We start from the raw sequence: 15960 nt of genomic DNA on the forward strand, positions 1-15960 counted from the left end.
GCGATTCCTCTGCCAGTGCCGGTGCCATCCCTGCCTTCCCCGGTGCCCCAATCTCCACCGGTGTCTTCTCCTCCGCATTCACCAGATAAGGGACTTGCTTCCCCAGCGAAGGATGAGGTGTCTGCTGGATGTTATTATCGTACACGTGCAGGTCGCGTCTGCAAGCCAAACCCGCTAATTGGAAAATTTACTGGCTATACCTGAACTGTGCATGACCTGTTTAGTTTTATGTGCTCACATATGCAGTAAAATAATAAATGCCGCACCTTATATTGGTGTTTTATATTTGCTCCACTAACCACAATATATTGTTTACTTCTTTAAGAGGAAGGATGTAGACTAACCCTTATTAATTCATGCCATTTATAACCTTCACCACACAAATATGCATGCCACCCTTTACATAGTATTACATTACTACACAACGACTCTCTCGCTCGGGCACTAGGTAGTAAGCGAGATGCAAGTAGCTGGCTGTTGAAATGCTCCAGTGTATTTGATGGAATAAACTTGGACTTCATCATGAATGTGTTTTTATTTATTGGGCTGCCAATAAACAGGAATGCTGGTACATAATTCCATGATAGTGACTATCACATAGCTCTTAACGTGAACCTAAGATTCTTTTGTGTTCTTTGCAGATTAAAAATGAAAAATGTACTTTATCAACAGGTTTGGATTTCAAAAAAAGCAAGTCAAAAAATGATTCTTGACAATATTGACAGGTTGACCTAAATCCCAGACATTTTTGCTGGCTACTTATATTGTACAAGATAGTCAGATCATAGTTTTCAGTGTTAAAATAATGTACATCGTGGACATATTCCTTCTCATTCCTAATCAGCAGAGATTGTACGTTCTCCCCGTGACCTGCGTAGGCTTTCTCTGAGCTCTTCAGTTTCCTCCCACACTCCAAAGACGTACAGGTTTGTAGATTAATTGGCTTGGTATAAATGTAAAATCGTCCCTAGTGTGTGTAGGATAGTATTAGTGTGCGGGGATCACTAGTCGGCACTGCCTTGGCGGGACGAAGGGCCTGTTTCCGCACTGTAACTCAAAATTAAACTAAACCAAAATAACGAGATGGCACCCAGCCCAGTGATATGGGCCAAACGTGGGCAGGTGAGACTAGTGCAGATGGGGCATGTTGGTCGTTATGGGCAAGTTGGGCCAAAGGGCCTGTTTCAATGCTCTATGACTCTGACTGTTACTACATCTTATAATAAACTAAACTGTATTGCAAACACTCCAGGCACTGTAGGTTCTAAAAACGCAAGGCTACTCTTTAGTCAGAGGCTGGTGAATCTATGGAATTCTTTGCCACTGACGGAGGCCAAGTCAGTGGATATATTTAAGGCAGAGATAGATAGATTCTTGATTAGTACAGGTGTCAGAGGTTATGGGGAAAAGGCAGGAAAATGGGGTTAGGAGGGAAAGATAGATCAGCCATGATTGAATGGCGGAGTAGACTTGATGGGCCGAATGGCCTAATTCTACTCCTATCACTTATGACCTCATGCCTCTCTTTTGAGTGTCCACTGCACCATTTAATCTCCTGTATTCTTTTCCGTGTGCATTGTTACACATTGGTTTTGAAGCTCAACAAATATTCTGCTTAGAAAACAGGGCAAAGTCAATAGGTTTACTTATTTATTAGTGACAATTGTGTAATTACATGAATCTGGTTGCATTACAGAATGGTTAGCCATTCCCAGATATTTATTTTTATGATATGTCAGTTATTGGAGAGAGATAATCAGTGCTTCATCTATCTATCTATATATGACGACTCAATCTCTGATCTTGTGCTCTTCCGGTTTGCGGGGGTTTTCTATTTGCGCAAAAACGGTATGCGATAGCGCTGCGAATTTTCGCCCCCTTACTCACCATTCTCCTGTGCTGCGAGTGCAACACGTTACAGTCCGATTGATGGTATATTGTAAAAAGTTATTGAGGTTTAAAAACCATAAAAACCTTGCATGCGCATATTGCTGTCAGTCGCCGCCACGCAGATTGGTCTCCTATCCCGTCTCAGCAAGGAGCGTCGCTGGGGCACCATCGCCGCACTGATTGGCTGCGTCGGCGATCAATCAGTTGGAGCCATGGCCGGGGCGAGTATGAGAACCAGGCCGAGTTCCAGGCCCTGGCGCTGCTCTACTCCCTGGGTAGGTGCTGGGGCAGGGAATGGGAGGGGAGGAGAATGAGGTAAATGAGGAGGAGGGAGATGGGGTGGTAGAGGGAGACGAGGGCGGGCGCGGACACCGGGAGTGGGGATGGGGAGGGGAGAGGGAGAGAGGGATGAGGGAGGGAGGGGGAGAGAGGGATGAGGGAGGGAGGGGGAGAGAGGGATGAGGGAGGGAGGGGGAGAGAGGGATGAGGGAGGGAGGGGAGAGAGGGATGAGGGAGGGAGGGGAGAGAGGGAGGGAGGGAGGGGGAGAGAGGGAGGGAGGGAGGGGGAGAGAGGGATGAGCAGAGAGGGTTGAGGGAGGGAGGGGGAGAGAGGGATGTGGGAGGGAGGGGGGGGAGAGAGGAATGAGGGAGGGAGAGGGGAGAGAGGGAACGGTTTGCGTTGTGAGAACAGGTGAGTGGTGGAATATTGCGTTGGGAAACGGGTTGCGTTCGGGGACTAGGCCTCCCGTGTGACAGGGACCCAACGGGTCCCACTTAGTCTAGTAGATGGTTAAAGATCAGCTTCTATATTTACTGTTTATTTACTATTTACCACTTTAAGGTTTGGTGGCACAATAATGAACCAGCCTTAGTTTAATTGTTTAAGCCTATGCATAAATCGCAAAGGTTCATTGGTCTTCCTGCTTCTCTCAAGAATAGCTTTTAGTTTAGTTTGGAAATACGACAAGGAAACAGGCCCTTCGGCCCACCGAGTCTGTGCCGACCTGCGATCCCCGCACACTTACACTATCCTACACACACTAGGGACAATTTACATTTTATATCTAAGCCAATTAACCTACAATCCTGCACGTCTTTGGAGTGTGGGAGGAAACCGGAGCACCCAGAGAAAACCCACGCAGGTCACAAGAACGTACAAACTCCGTACAGACAGCACCCGTAGTCAGGATCGAACCTGGGTCTCTGGCGCTGTTATGCCCGTCCCACTTAGGAAACCTGAACGGAAACCTCTGGCCCCAAACTTTGCGCCCCACCCAAGGTTTCCTTGCGGTTCCCGGAGGTTGCAGGTGGTTGCCGGATGTTGCAGGTAGTGAAAGCAGGTAGGGAGACTGACAAAAATCTCTGGGAACCTCCGGGAATCGCACGGAAACCTTGGGTGGGGCGCAAAGTCTCCAGAGGTTTCCGTTCAGGTTTCCTAAGTGGGACAGGGGCATAAGGCAGTAACTCTGCCGCTGCGCCACAATGCTGTCCACACGTTGAAGGTAATTTTCTGTTTCCAACAGTGCACGTCACCCCTATCTACCTCAGGAATAATACAGCAAATTGACCCGAATGGAACTCAGAACAGTACAGCACCAGAACAGGCCCTTCATAATTTTATAAACTTTTTTTGAGTGATATCCAAAAATATTTCTTATTTTGAAGATACGTTGTGCGGTTTATTGCAAGAAGGATGCAATTTAAAAAACAATGTTCATCAAACAATTAAAGAGTTGGCGATGCGATCTCACCCAAATCTTTGGCCACTTCTGAAACATGTTCGCTCCTCTTCTCTGCCATGTAGCCCAGGATGGTGAATATAACAAAGCCGGCGAAGAGACTGGTCAAACAATTCACAGAGCTGGTGATTATTGCATCCCTACAGCACCAAGAGAACACACAAAGATCATCATGTCTTTCATCATGTACTGTCTCCGCCTCTTCCTTTCCTCTCCCCCCCCCCCCCCCCCCCCCAACAGCAGTCTGAAGAAGGGTCTCGACCCAAAACATCGCCTATTCCTTCTCTCCATAGATGCTGCCTCACCCGCTGAGTTTCTCCAGCATTTTTGTCTACCTAAGGTCATCATGGAGGTAGGAACTGCAGTTGCTGGTTTACACCGAAGACAGACACAAAATGCCGGAGTAACTCAGCAGTTACTCAAGTAAGAATTTCATTGTTCTATCTGGGACAGATGACAATAAAACACTCTTGACCCTTGGGTCAGGCAGAGATAACCCGCAAGTCTTTGGAGTGTGGGAGGAAACCGGAGTGTCTGGAGAAAATCGACGCCGACCTGTAGGGGGTATGGCTGCCTAGCCTGCAGCTGTCTGTTTTTCATTTCTTTTTTCTTATTTTTATTATTTTTAGTTAGTTTAGTGTTTTGTTTTTAAGGAGTTCTAGCTTTTTTATGTGTGGGGGAGGGGGGGGAAAACTAATTTTCAGGGTCCCTACCTGGTCGGAGATGCAGCTTTTCTCCGGGCTGCACTTTCGACCCGTCCTCGCGGCCTACCAGCGGGCCTGGAGCAGCATTTCCTGAGGGGACCGCCCGGAGCCTCGGCATCGGCGGCGGCCGGATAGAGGAGGAGGCTGAGGAGATGTGGGGTCCAAGAGGATGCGAGGGGGAAGACACTGAAGGAGAATATCGCGGAATTCCCTGGCGGCAACATGCATCACGGCGGCATAGGACAGGCGGCTGCGGAGCTGTGGGTCCGAGGAGCGAGGGGACCGCCCGGAGCCTCGGCATCGGCGGCACCGGCGGCGGCGGAGCTGCGGGTGTGAGGACGGCGGTGCAGCGCTGGAGCGCCATTGCGGGGCGGGTGGTGCCTTGCCTGGGTCGCCGCGCTGGAACTCCGGTGAGCTGGGACCGGCGTTAAAAACATTGCGGAGCTGCGGGCGGCGGCGCTGAACTTTACATCGGGAGCCTGGGATCTCGCGACGAGATCGCCAGTTGAGCTCCATTCGGCTCCATTCGGCCTTGTCGGCTCCGGAAGCCACGGTCTCGAGTAGGGAGGCGGCCGTTCCAGCGTTCCCAGGCCGCTGGGAGGACTCTCCCGACGCCGGAACATCATCACCCGGCGAGGACGGCCTGGAACATCGGACCTCCGTAGAGGCAACTGTGGAGGCCTCAATAGGCCTGACTATGGGTGGACATTGGGGATGGGACTGGACTTTGTGCCTTCCCTCATAATGGGAACCACTGTGGGGGGATGTTTTTATGTTAAAGCTATTTATTATTGTTATGTTTGTATTCTTTCTTATGTGCTGCATTGGCAAAAGGAATTTCACTACATCTAGGTGTATGTGACAATAAATCAACCTTTGAACCTTTGAAAATCCACACGGGTCACGGGGAGAACATACAAACTCCGCACAGACAGCACCCGTGGTTAGGTCTCTGGCGCTATGATGCAGCAACTCTACCGCTGCACCACCGTGCCGCTCCTGTGTTCTGGAGACAATTCTTGGTGAGCTGTTCATGACAGCGTTAATCTCTTCCTTCATCTCATAACTGGGGAGGCAAACTGTTTTGATATCTGTCTGCTTATAAAATAAGTAAACTAGAACATAATGTACAGAGAAAGATGGCTACACACACTCATGTTGGAGTCTAAAACAGGAATGATTTATTTCCAAGTCAAATGTCACTGACTGATTCACTGAGCATGTGCGAGAATGAGCACAGCTCATATGCATAAATTACATGGATATTGTCACATCCTTTCCTCTTTGACATTTTGGGATTACATTTTCGACAATCCTAAAACAAAGTAAACTTAAACACTTTTCATAACAATACACCGTAGTAATATGGTTTAACTTAACAGAATAAAACAATTGTTCTGTCTTATTTCACAATTTCAATCATAGTCGCACTTGTGACATTTCAATAACACATGCTATCTTCCATAAGCAGGTAGGTCCATCACAGCAAAACACATTACTTCGTGACATACTCGCGGTACCTTTCCACGGTCTGACAGCTCTACATGCCCTATTCTTTGTGATGGTGTTTCTTTCAGAAATGTCTTTCTTTTCAGTAGGTACATTCTGTGCATCACTTCTAGTTTCTTTTCCTGTGTCACTTTGTTTTTGTTTAGATTTCTCTGTGTTAAGAGTTTCACGAGTTGCCTCTTTTTCCGGTGATGCATGTTGTGTTGGTCTTTTCCATGTCAGCTGAGGTTGCAAAGGTGTCCCAGTCTTCTCCACGTCTGGTGGTTTCTCTGGAGTTATGTGTGGGGGTAATTCTCCGGTCTCCTTTAGATCCACTCGATTACGTTGGATTTGAAGTCCTGACTGTCTCGACTTCGTATGATCTCTCATCCAGTCGTCTCTGAACTATTGCTCTCTGCCATCTGGTGTCTCCTAATTTATAGGGTTTGAGTCTTACGACATCACCTTCTTCTAGGATTGGCAGATCCTTGGCATGTCAGTTGTAGATTTTTGAATTTTCCTTGCAAATCCTTCATCTTTTTCCTCTCTTCTGTGAGTATCTCAGCACCACGTAGTTTGAGGAGGTTAGATGTAGTTGGAATTGTCGTCCTTGTTCTCCTTCCATGTAGTCTTTGTGCAGGACTTCTGTTCAATCCTTGCGCAGGGGTGTTGCGCAATTCCAATATTGCCAAGTAGACATCTGTCTTGGAGTGATTCGTTTTCTTCAGCACTCGCTTAGCTGCCTTGACTGCCGATTCCACCTTACCGTTAGCCTGGCTATGTCTTGGAGAAATTGTGTAGTGGTCAAATTCCCATTTCTTGGTAAATTTGGCAAACTCCTCTGATGAGAACTGTGTCCCGTTGTCGCTTACCACAGTGCTGGGAATCCCGTATCTTGCAAAGTGGCTCTTGAGTTTCACAATGGTTGTCCTGCTGCTCAGGTCGTACAGTCTGCCTATCTCCCAGAAATTAGAAATTATATAGTGCTTTCCCTCAAGCTCAAACATATGGGTTCCCACTTTCTCCCATGGTCAATCTGGGAGGTGATGGGGCATCAGAGTTTCTTTCTGATTCTGTTGTTCGTACGTCCTGCAGGCTTCAGTTTGAAATGAACTGTTTCACATCAGAGTTCATTCTGGGACCGAAAATGCATTCTCTAGCACGTCTGAGGGTTCCTTCCACTCCCAGGTGAGAGGTGTGGAGTGTCTCCTTCATATCTCTATGTAGAGTGACAGGGATTACAACTCTCTCTCCTCTGAATACTAGGCCGTCTTGCACACTCAACTTGTCTCGGACGTTGAAGTACGGTTGTGCTGTCTATTGAACTTGTGATCTGGCCATCCATTTTGGATTACTCTCGTAACTGTTTGTAGTGTTTCGTCTTCCCTGGTATGGGCCCTTGTCCTCTCCCATGCTTAAGGACTCAACTACGTTGACATCAGTGAATCTGGTTGAACCTGTGGTGTCATGGAGGTATGCTCGGGAGAGCATATCTGCTAGATGCATGTCTTTTCCCTTTGCCCACTTGATCTCAATGTCGTAGTGTAGCATCCTCATCATCATGCTCTGGAGACATCTTGGGGCTGTATGCAGAGGCTTTTTGACTATGACTTCCAATGGCTTCTGGTCACTCTTAATGATCACTCTCTGTCTGTAGGTGTACTGATGAACGCGCTCGAGGGCAAACACTATTGCTAGTGCCTCCTTTTCAATCTGAGCATATCTCTGCTCGGTTGGCTTCAATGCTCGACTCACATTGGACAGTGGTCCCTTCTGCATATGGTTGCACCTAGACCTGCATTGCTTGCATCACATTGTATGGTCAGCTGTTCGTCTGGTGTGGTACCTAGTACGCCAGGATAGGTGCCGTTGTCAATAGCTCTTTGATCTTTGACATTGCCATGTCATGTTCTGATGACCATTCCCACTCTGCTTCTTTGTGGGTCAATCTCCTCTTAATCCTTGTAATCTTTGGATTTCTGTTGGATTGGTAGGATTGGGCATCTCTAGGATAGTTTGGACCTTCTTCGGATCCGGTTTCTGGCCACAATCTGTAATTATATGTCCTGGAATGTGATACACGTAGTTTTCACTACCGACTTCTTCCGGTTCAGCTTGGTGCCTTTGTCTCTGCATCGCTGAAGAAGATCTTGCAATCTTCTTTCTGCATCTTCTCTGGTGTCCCCTACTCCGAATAGGATGATGTCATCTGCAACACACTCCACTCCCTTTAATCCTTCTAGGGCTCGTTGCAGCTTATTCTGGAAGATCTCTGCACTTACTTTCAGTCCAAATGGCAACCTCTTCCAGCGATATCTCCCAAAAGGGGTGTTCATGATTGTTAGGAAACTGCTCTCCTCATCTAGTTCGCAGTGGAGATATCCTGACTTCAGATTGAATTTAGAGAAAATCTTTGCCTTGGATAGCTCAGGGAGTACATCCTCTATGACTGGTAGTCTGTGGATCTCCCTTTTCAGGACTTTGTTGAGGGGTCTAGGATCTCTGCAGAACCTCAACTCTGTGCTGGCCTTTTTCTCCGTAACGACCAGCCTGCTACTCCATTCAGTTGGTTCATCGACTTTAGTCAAGATGTCCTGCTCGACCAGCTTCATGAGACCATTCATGACCTTCTCTTTCATGGCTACCGTGATGAGTTTCATCTGTTGTGCAGCTTTGCCGCTCAGGAGCCAGCCTTCCTCTACCACTATGAAGTGAACACGGTAATTCTTATTGTTCGTCTCGTTGCGGAGTACAACTTTCTCCCTACCTTCCGCCAGTAGGTTGGATCCGTTATACCTATTTAAGGTGATTTTCTCTCATCTAATGTCCCCTTTGTTGGGTACAAGATGCTTGGGATTTACATAACACTGGCACCAGAGTCAACCTGAAACTTGATGGCTTCTTGATGGCTTCTGTGCCGACCTGCATCTCAGCGAATAAGCCTGAAGAGGAATTGTTTCCGGCTGCATTGATCTCAATGCAACTCTCAGACTCTGTGTCGGAAATGGACGTTGTGTCAGATGTCTCTACGACCGTGTGCAGACCCCGTTTCTGCATGCTCTCCTTCCTCTGCTTGCAGCAGCAGGCGAAGTGGTTTTGTGTCCGCATCTGTTGCAGTCCTTCCCATACGCTGGGCATTCCTCCTTCCTACGCTTGTGCGTCCTTGCACAGAACTTGCACTTTACTAGTCCTTGATTCTTCCTCTGCGAAGAAAAATCAACCATTTTTCCCTTGGTTTGAATTGTTCCGCCTTGTGTATTGTCGGCTCTTCGCCGATGACCTGCATTCTTGCCGCTGTTACCTCCGAGGATCTACATATGTCTACAGTCCCCTGCAGTTTCAGATTCCTCTTTTGAAGGAGTGTCCTCCTAGTTGACTGGTCTGCAATACCAATGACGATGCGATCTTGAATGAGACTTTCTCTCAGGCACTCACAGAAGTTGCATGTTTTAGCAAGCTCCTTCAGCTCTGCAACATACGATTCAATGCTTTCCCCTGATTTCTGGTCTCGTTTATTGAGAACAAATCTTTCATAGGTTTCATTCGTCTCTCCTATGATGATGGTAGACATCTTGTCGATGATGACTCACATCTGTCTCATCTGCCACCGTCTCGATCGTCAGGGTATTGTAGATTTGCACGCCCTCCGGTCCAACAGTATGCAGGAATACTGCTTTTTGATACTGTTTCTCCTTCTTCTCCAGTTCGGTTATCACTGCATAATTTTCATACATTTGTTTAAACATTTTCCACTCTTCCACCCTGTACTCTTTGAGCTTTAGATTGGGTGGTGGAGCCACGTGGAAAGATGGACTGGTCTGCGCCATTTTGAAATATCAGCGTATTCTCTCGCTCTTACTAGATTATTTTATCTTTAAGCAGTCTCCACAGCACGTCGTTTTAAACTTCGACTCCCACAGCGCTGATTTACACGCAGCATCTTATCTTTGTGTGTTCACCGACCTGCATTCATTCATGCATGCAGCTAGTCCGGTCACTGAGCGTTGAAACATTGATTCCTGAAAACGTTTCAAAGCATTTTTTCTAATCATCATAGTGTCCATTTGATTCACAAATGTTCACTTTCACCACTGCCACCATGTTTTGATATCTGTCTGCTTATAAAATAAGTAAACTAGTACCTAATGTACAGAGAAAGATGGCTACACACACTCATGTTGGAGTCTAAAACAGGAAGGTCACTGACTGATTTACTGAGCATGTGCGAGAATGAGCACAGCTCATATGCATAAATTACATGGATATTGTCACACAAACCATAGAGTCATAGTCACACAGCATGGAAACAGGCCCTTCGGCCCAACTTGCCCACACCGGCCAACATGCCCCATCTACACTGGTCCCACCTGCCTGCATTTGGCCCATAACCCTCTAAACCTGTCCTATCCTATGGACAGTAACGATGGAAATTATAATATATATATATATATATATATGTGTGTGTGTGTGTGTGTGTATACACACAGACACATACATATATATATATACACACACACATATATATATATATATGTGTATATATATATATATATATGTGTATATATATATATTTTCTGCATTTTCTGTCTACATATACACATATCTCCACATAAATACACACACACACACACATATATATATATATATAGCTCACATAAAAACAAGGTCAATGCAGGGAGATGTGTGGGTATTCATTTATATATATCTAACTATATATCTATACATGTAAACATACACACATATATGTGTGTGCGTGTGTATATGTATGTGTGTATATATATATATATGTGTGCGCGCATGTATGTATATACGTGTGTGTGTATGTATATATATATATATATATATATATATATATAAAACATATATATGTGTGTGCGTATATATATATATATATATATATATATATATATATATAAAACATATATATGTGTGTGCGTATATATATATATATATATATATACGAGTGTGTGTATGCATTTGTGTGCACACTCACATATACATTATATATATTTATATATATATATACACTAGATTAAGTGGGACCCGTTGGGTCCGTCACATGGGAGGCTTGGCCCCCCAAGCCAATATTCCTCTACTCACTCATAGCCCCCAACTACACAGGCACAGCTTATTTCCCCTCATCCCTTGCACTCTCTCCCCCTCCTCTTCACCCTCCCTCCTCTTTCCCCTTTCCTCCACCCTCCCCTAATCCCTCCCTCACCTCTCTCCTTTCCCCTCCCCTCAGTCACTCCCTCCCCCCCTCCATAACTCCTCTCCCCTCCTCTCCCTCCATCCCCTCTCCTCCCCCAGTCTCCCTCCCCAGGTTCTCAAGGTTGCCGCTCCTCTCCCTTCTTGCGCGCCCCAGAGGAGCATCAGCCATCAGCGCCCTCAGAGCTGGTTCTCGGATTGGCACCAGCAGCTACGGCCGTGCCGGCGTGTGAGCGGGAGGGGGGGGGAAAGAGCCATGGGGGAGAGGGGGTATCATGGGGGAGGGTGGAAGGAGCCAGCGTGAGGCACCAGAGGGGAAGGGGCTGGTGCTGCGGGGCGTTGCGATGGCGGTGCGTTTGGGACGCACAGCGGACGCTGGTTGTTCTACTCCGCTGGAATCAGATTCACCGCTTTCTATTTGGTGACATCGCCGCGCCATGCCTAGCTGCTTCCAGACCCTCCGAAAATTGTGTCTGGTTGGATACCTCCGCCGGCCTCCCTCAGCTCCAGTAAAGATGCGATGGCACCGGAAGGGGCGGACCATCCCGGGGAGTGACAGATGAGACTAATCCGCACAGCGCTGATTGGCAGGAGACGAGATCGATTTGCATACGCACGGTTTTTACGATTTTTAAACCTCGCTAACTTTTACAATATACCACCGATCGGAACGAGATTTGTAGCACACGCAGCTCAGGAGAACGGCAAGTGAGCTGGTAAAAAATCGTAGCGCTATCATGTACCTTTTTTGCGCAAATAGTAAAACCGTGCAATCCGGAAGAGCTCAAGATCAGAGCTTTAGCTATGTATAGAAAAAAAAAATATATATATATATATATATATATATAAATATACGCACATCTCCATGCATTGAGTTGCAGAAACCCAGTGTGAGCCAGCTTTCAACAAGGAAGTTCTCATGGTAGCCTGGACAAGACGGCCGTGCTACAGCAGTAATCCACGCACGGACTTGTAGTAAAAGGTAGACACAAAATGCTGGAGTAGCAGGCAGCATCTCTGGAGAAGGAATGGGTGACGATTTGGGCCGAGACCCTTCTTCAGACCTCTCCGGAGATGCTGCCCGTCCCGCTGAGTTACGCCAGCATTTTGTGTCTATCTTCAGTTTAATCCAGCATCTGCCGTTCCTTCCAGCACACTGACCTGAAGCAGTTGTCGTCGAATTTGTTGTAGCTGGCAAGTGCTATCAGGACACCAAACCCGGGGCCCATCGAGAAGAAAATTTGTGTAGCCGCGTTAATCCACACCTGCAAGGCAACGAACAGAGGTCACACTAAACCAAATTTTCAGATCGCTACAGAAATTAGAGTCGTAGAGTGATATAGTGTGGAAACAGGCTCATCAGACCAACTTGCCCACACCGACCAACATGCCCCAACTACACTAGTCCCACCTGCCCATGTTTGGTCCATGTCTATAAACCGTGCGAAAGAAGGAACTGCAGGTGCTGGTTTAAACTGAAGATAGACACAAAATGCTGGAGTAACTCAGCGGGTCAGGCAGCATCTCCAGAGAAAAGGAATAGGTGTCGTTTTGTGTCGGTGTCGATGTCTGAAGCAGGATCAAGTCAAGTCAAGTTTATTTGTCACATACACATACGAGATGTGCAGTGAAATGAAAGTGGCAATGCTCGCGGACTTTTGTGCAAAAGACAAACAACCAAACAAACTATAAACACAATCATAACACACATATTCTTTTACATAATAAATAATGGAAGGAAAATTGCTCAGTAGAGTTAGTCCCTGGTGAGATAGGCGTTTACAGTCCGAATGGCCTCTGGGAAGAAACTCCTCGGATCTCCCCATAACCTACGTGGGTTTTCCCCGGGTGCTCCGATTTCCTCCAACACTCCTAACACGTGCAGGTTTGTAGGTTAAATGGCCCTCTGTAAATTGCCTCTAGTGTGTGGGGAGTGAATGAGAAAGTGGGATAACATAGAACTGGTGTGAATGGTCGGTGTGGTCTCGGTGGGTCTCTGGCGCTGTAAGGCAGCAGCTCTACCTGCTGCGCCACCGCGCCGTCTTGTGTACAAGTTGATTTTGATGAAGGTAAACCCCCTCATTTGTTTAGGTTTAATTTTGATGAAAGATAATATTAGTTATTTGCTCGTTCCTTATGAGCAGTGGGTTTTCTCATTTGCTGGTGGACTTTGCTGACAAGTTGAAGGGTCTCGACCCGAAACATCACCCATCAAATTTCATTGTACCTTAATTGATGCATGTGACAATAAACGCGAATTTGAACTTGATCTCTTTTCTCCAGAGATGCTGCCTGTCCCGCTGAGTTACTCCAGCTTTTTGTGTCTATCTTAAGTTTATTCATTAACCAGAAGATATTCGCTCACTTATCAAAGGGTAAATAAACATTAACCGTGTCAGTAAGTCTAGAATCAGAGGTTGCACGGCACATTCAGCTCCCCCAACGATGTACATGAAGTGGTGTGCTCACCATTGCCAACAGATGAGAACACCACCATATAACCGTTCCCCCCTCAACACACCCAAGTTTAAGGTGGTGCAGCAGAAGACTTGTTGCCTTATAGGAACTTGGCGGGCAGTGGCGGGCAGTGACTAGTGGAGTACCGCAAGGCTCAGTGCTGGGACCCCAGCTATTTACAATATATATTAATGATCTGGATGAGGGAATTGAAGGGAATATCTCCAAGTTTGCGGATGACACTAAGCTGGGGAGCAGTGTTAGGTGTGAGGAGGATGCTAGGAGCCTGCAAGGTGACTTGGATAGGCTGGGTGAGTGGGCAAATGTTTGGCAGATGCAGTATAATGTGGATAAATGTGAGGTTATCCATTTGGTGGCAAAAACAGGAAAGCAGAATATTATCTAAATGGTGGCCGATTAGGAAAAGGGGAGATGCAGCGAGACCTGGGTGTCATGGTACACCAGTCATTGAAAGTAGGCATGCAGGTGCAGCAGGCAGTGAAGAAAGCGAATGGTATGTTAGCTTTCATAGCAAAAGGATTTGAGTATAGGAGCAGGGAGGTTCTACTGCAGTTGTACAGGGTCTTGGTGAGACCACACCTGGAGTATTGCGTACAGTTTTGGTCTCCAAATCTGAGGAAGGACATTATTGCCATAGAGGGAGTGCAGAGAAGGTTCACCAGACTGATTCCTGGGATGTCAGGACTGTCTTATGAAGAAAGACTGGATAGACTTGGTTTGTACTCTCTAGAATTTAGGAGATTGAGAGGGGATCTTATAGAAACTTACAAAATTCTTAAGGGATTGGACAGGCTAGATGCAGGAAGATTGTTCCCGATGTTGGGGAGGTCCAGGACAAGGGGTCACAGCTTAAGGATAAGGGGGAAATCCTTTAAAACCGAGATGAGAAAAACTTTTTTCACACAGAAAGTGATGAATCTCTGGAACTCTCTGCCACAGAGGGTAGTTGAGGCCAGTTCATTGGCTATATTTAAGAGGGAGTTAGATGTGGCCTTTGTGGCTAAAGGGATCAGAGGGTATGGAGAGAAGGCAGGTACGGGATACTGAGTTGGATGATCAGCCATGATCATATTGAATGGCAGTGCAGGCTCGAAGGGCCGAATGGCCTACTCCTGCACCTAATTTCTATGTTTCTATGTTTGCTTCTGATAGAAACATTTATAATTTTTATGGGATTGGACAGGCTAGATGCAGGAAACATGTTCCCGATGTTGGGGGAGTCCAGAACCAGGAGCCACAGTTTAAGAATAAGGGGTAAGCCATTAAGAACTGAGAGAGTTGTGAAATTGTGGAATTCTCTGCCTCGGAAGGCAGTGGATGCATTCAAAAGAGAGTTAGATAAAGCACTTTTTTTTTTAAATTAAAAAAAATAAATCAATTATTAAAAATAATATTTATAATAAAATAAAACAAAACAGAACCCACCACCATAATAAAAGGCAAAAATACTAAATAAGCTATTATATAACTATGTTACAATCCTTGTCAAGGGTGCATTCCACCCCCCGCGGTGCCCAGCGTTCCGGAAATCCCCCAGGGCGCCCATGGACAACGCGTAGTTTAAGAATAAGGAGCCACAGTTTAAGAATAAGGGGTAAGCCATTTAGAACGGAGACGAGGAAACACTTTTTTCTCACAGAGAGTGGTGAGTCTGTGGAATTCTCTGCCTCAGGGCGGTGGAGGCCGGTTCTCTGGATGCTTTCAAGAGAGAGCTAGATAGGGCTCTTAAAGATAGTGGAGTCAGGGGATATGGGGAGAAGGCAGGAACGGGGTACTGATTGGGGATGATCAGCCATGATCACATTGAATGGCGGTGCCGGCTCGAAGGGCCGAATGGACTACTCCTGCACCTATTGTCTATTGTAGTCCCTCTCTAACACCAACTGGGCGTGGACGGAACCCCGGAAAAAGGGGCAGGCAGCTGGTTCGGGCAGAGTCCTCTTCCACCTCTTCCACAATGATGAAGATGTGGAGCCTTCATCATTTCCAGTCCTACCGCCCAGCCCGTATGCTGATATGCCTGCTATTAAAATTGAGGTTGAAGGTGTCAAAATGTTATTGCTCAACATCAATACCACAAAAGCAATTGGTCCAGATCAGATACAGAATCAAGCCCTCAAGATCGCAGCCGAAGAACTGGGTCCAGTTTGCAGTTCATTTTCCAACAATCGCTTGACTCAGGTGATGTTCCGCTGGATTGGAGGAAGGCTAACATCACTCCTCTTTTTAAGAAGGGTTCAACCACCAACCCAGCGAATTATCGTCCTGTTTCATTAACAAGTATTTGCTGCAAATTGCTGGAGCATTTAATTGATAGTAATCTGATGCGACACATGAGCAAACATAACATTCTTGCTGACAACCAACATGCATTTAGGAGGCATAGATCATGCGAGTCTCAGCTTATCCTGACAACAAATGATCTGGCCAAGCACCTTGATAGTAACGTCATC

At 46.5% G+C, this 15960-nt stretch overlaps 1 protein-coding gene across 2 annotated transcripts in view; it reads right to left on the reverse strand.

Moving 5' to 3' along the window:
• Positions 1–15960, reverse strand: part of LOC116989097 (sodium-dependent serotonin transporter-like) — a 63644-nt gene that overhangs the window by 17674 nt on the left and 30010 nt on the right. Inside the window, exons 7-8 of one of the 2 annotated variants that reach the window (XM_033046278.1) lie at positions 12191–12294; positions 3642–3730 (exon numbers count right to left, since the gene is read on the reverse strand). In XM_033046278.1, coding sequence (XP_032902169.1) covers positions 3642–3730; positions 12191–12294 — 193 coding nt within the window. Of the gene's footprint in view, positions 1–3641; positions 3770–12190; positions 12295–15960 lie in introns of both variants that reach the window. The other variant, XM_033046277.1, reaches the window with a different exon arrangement.

Source organism: Amblyraja radiata, chromosome 28 (genome assembly GCF_010909765.2).
Source record: "Amblyraja radiata isolate CabotCenter1 chromosome 28, sAmbRad1.1.pri, whole genome shotgun sequence".
Taxonomy (NCBI): Eukaryota; Metazoa; Chordata; class Chondrichthyes; order Rajiformes; family Rajidae; genus Amblyraja; species Amblyraja radiata.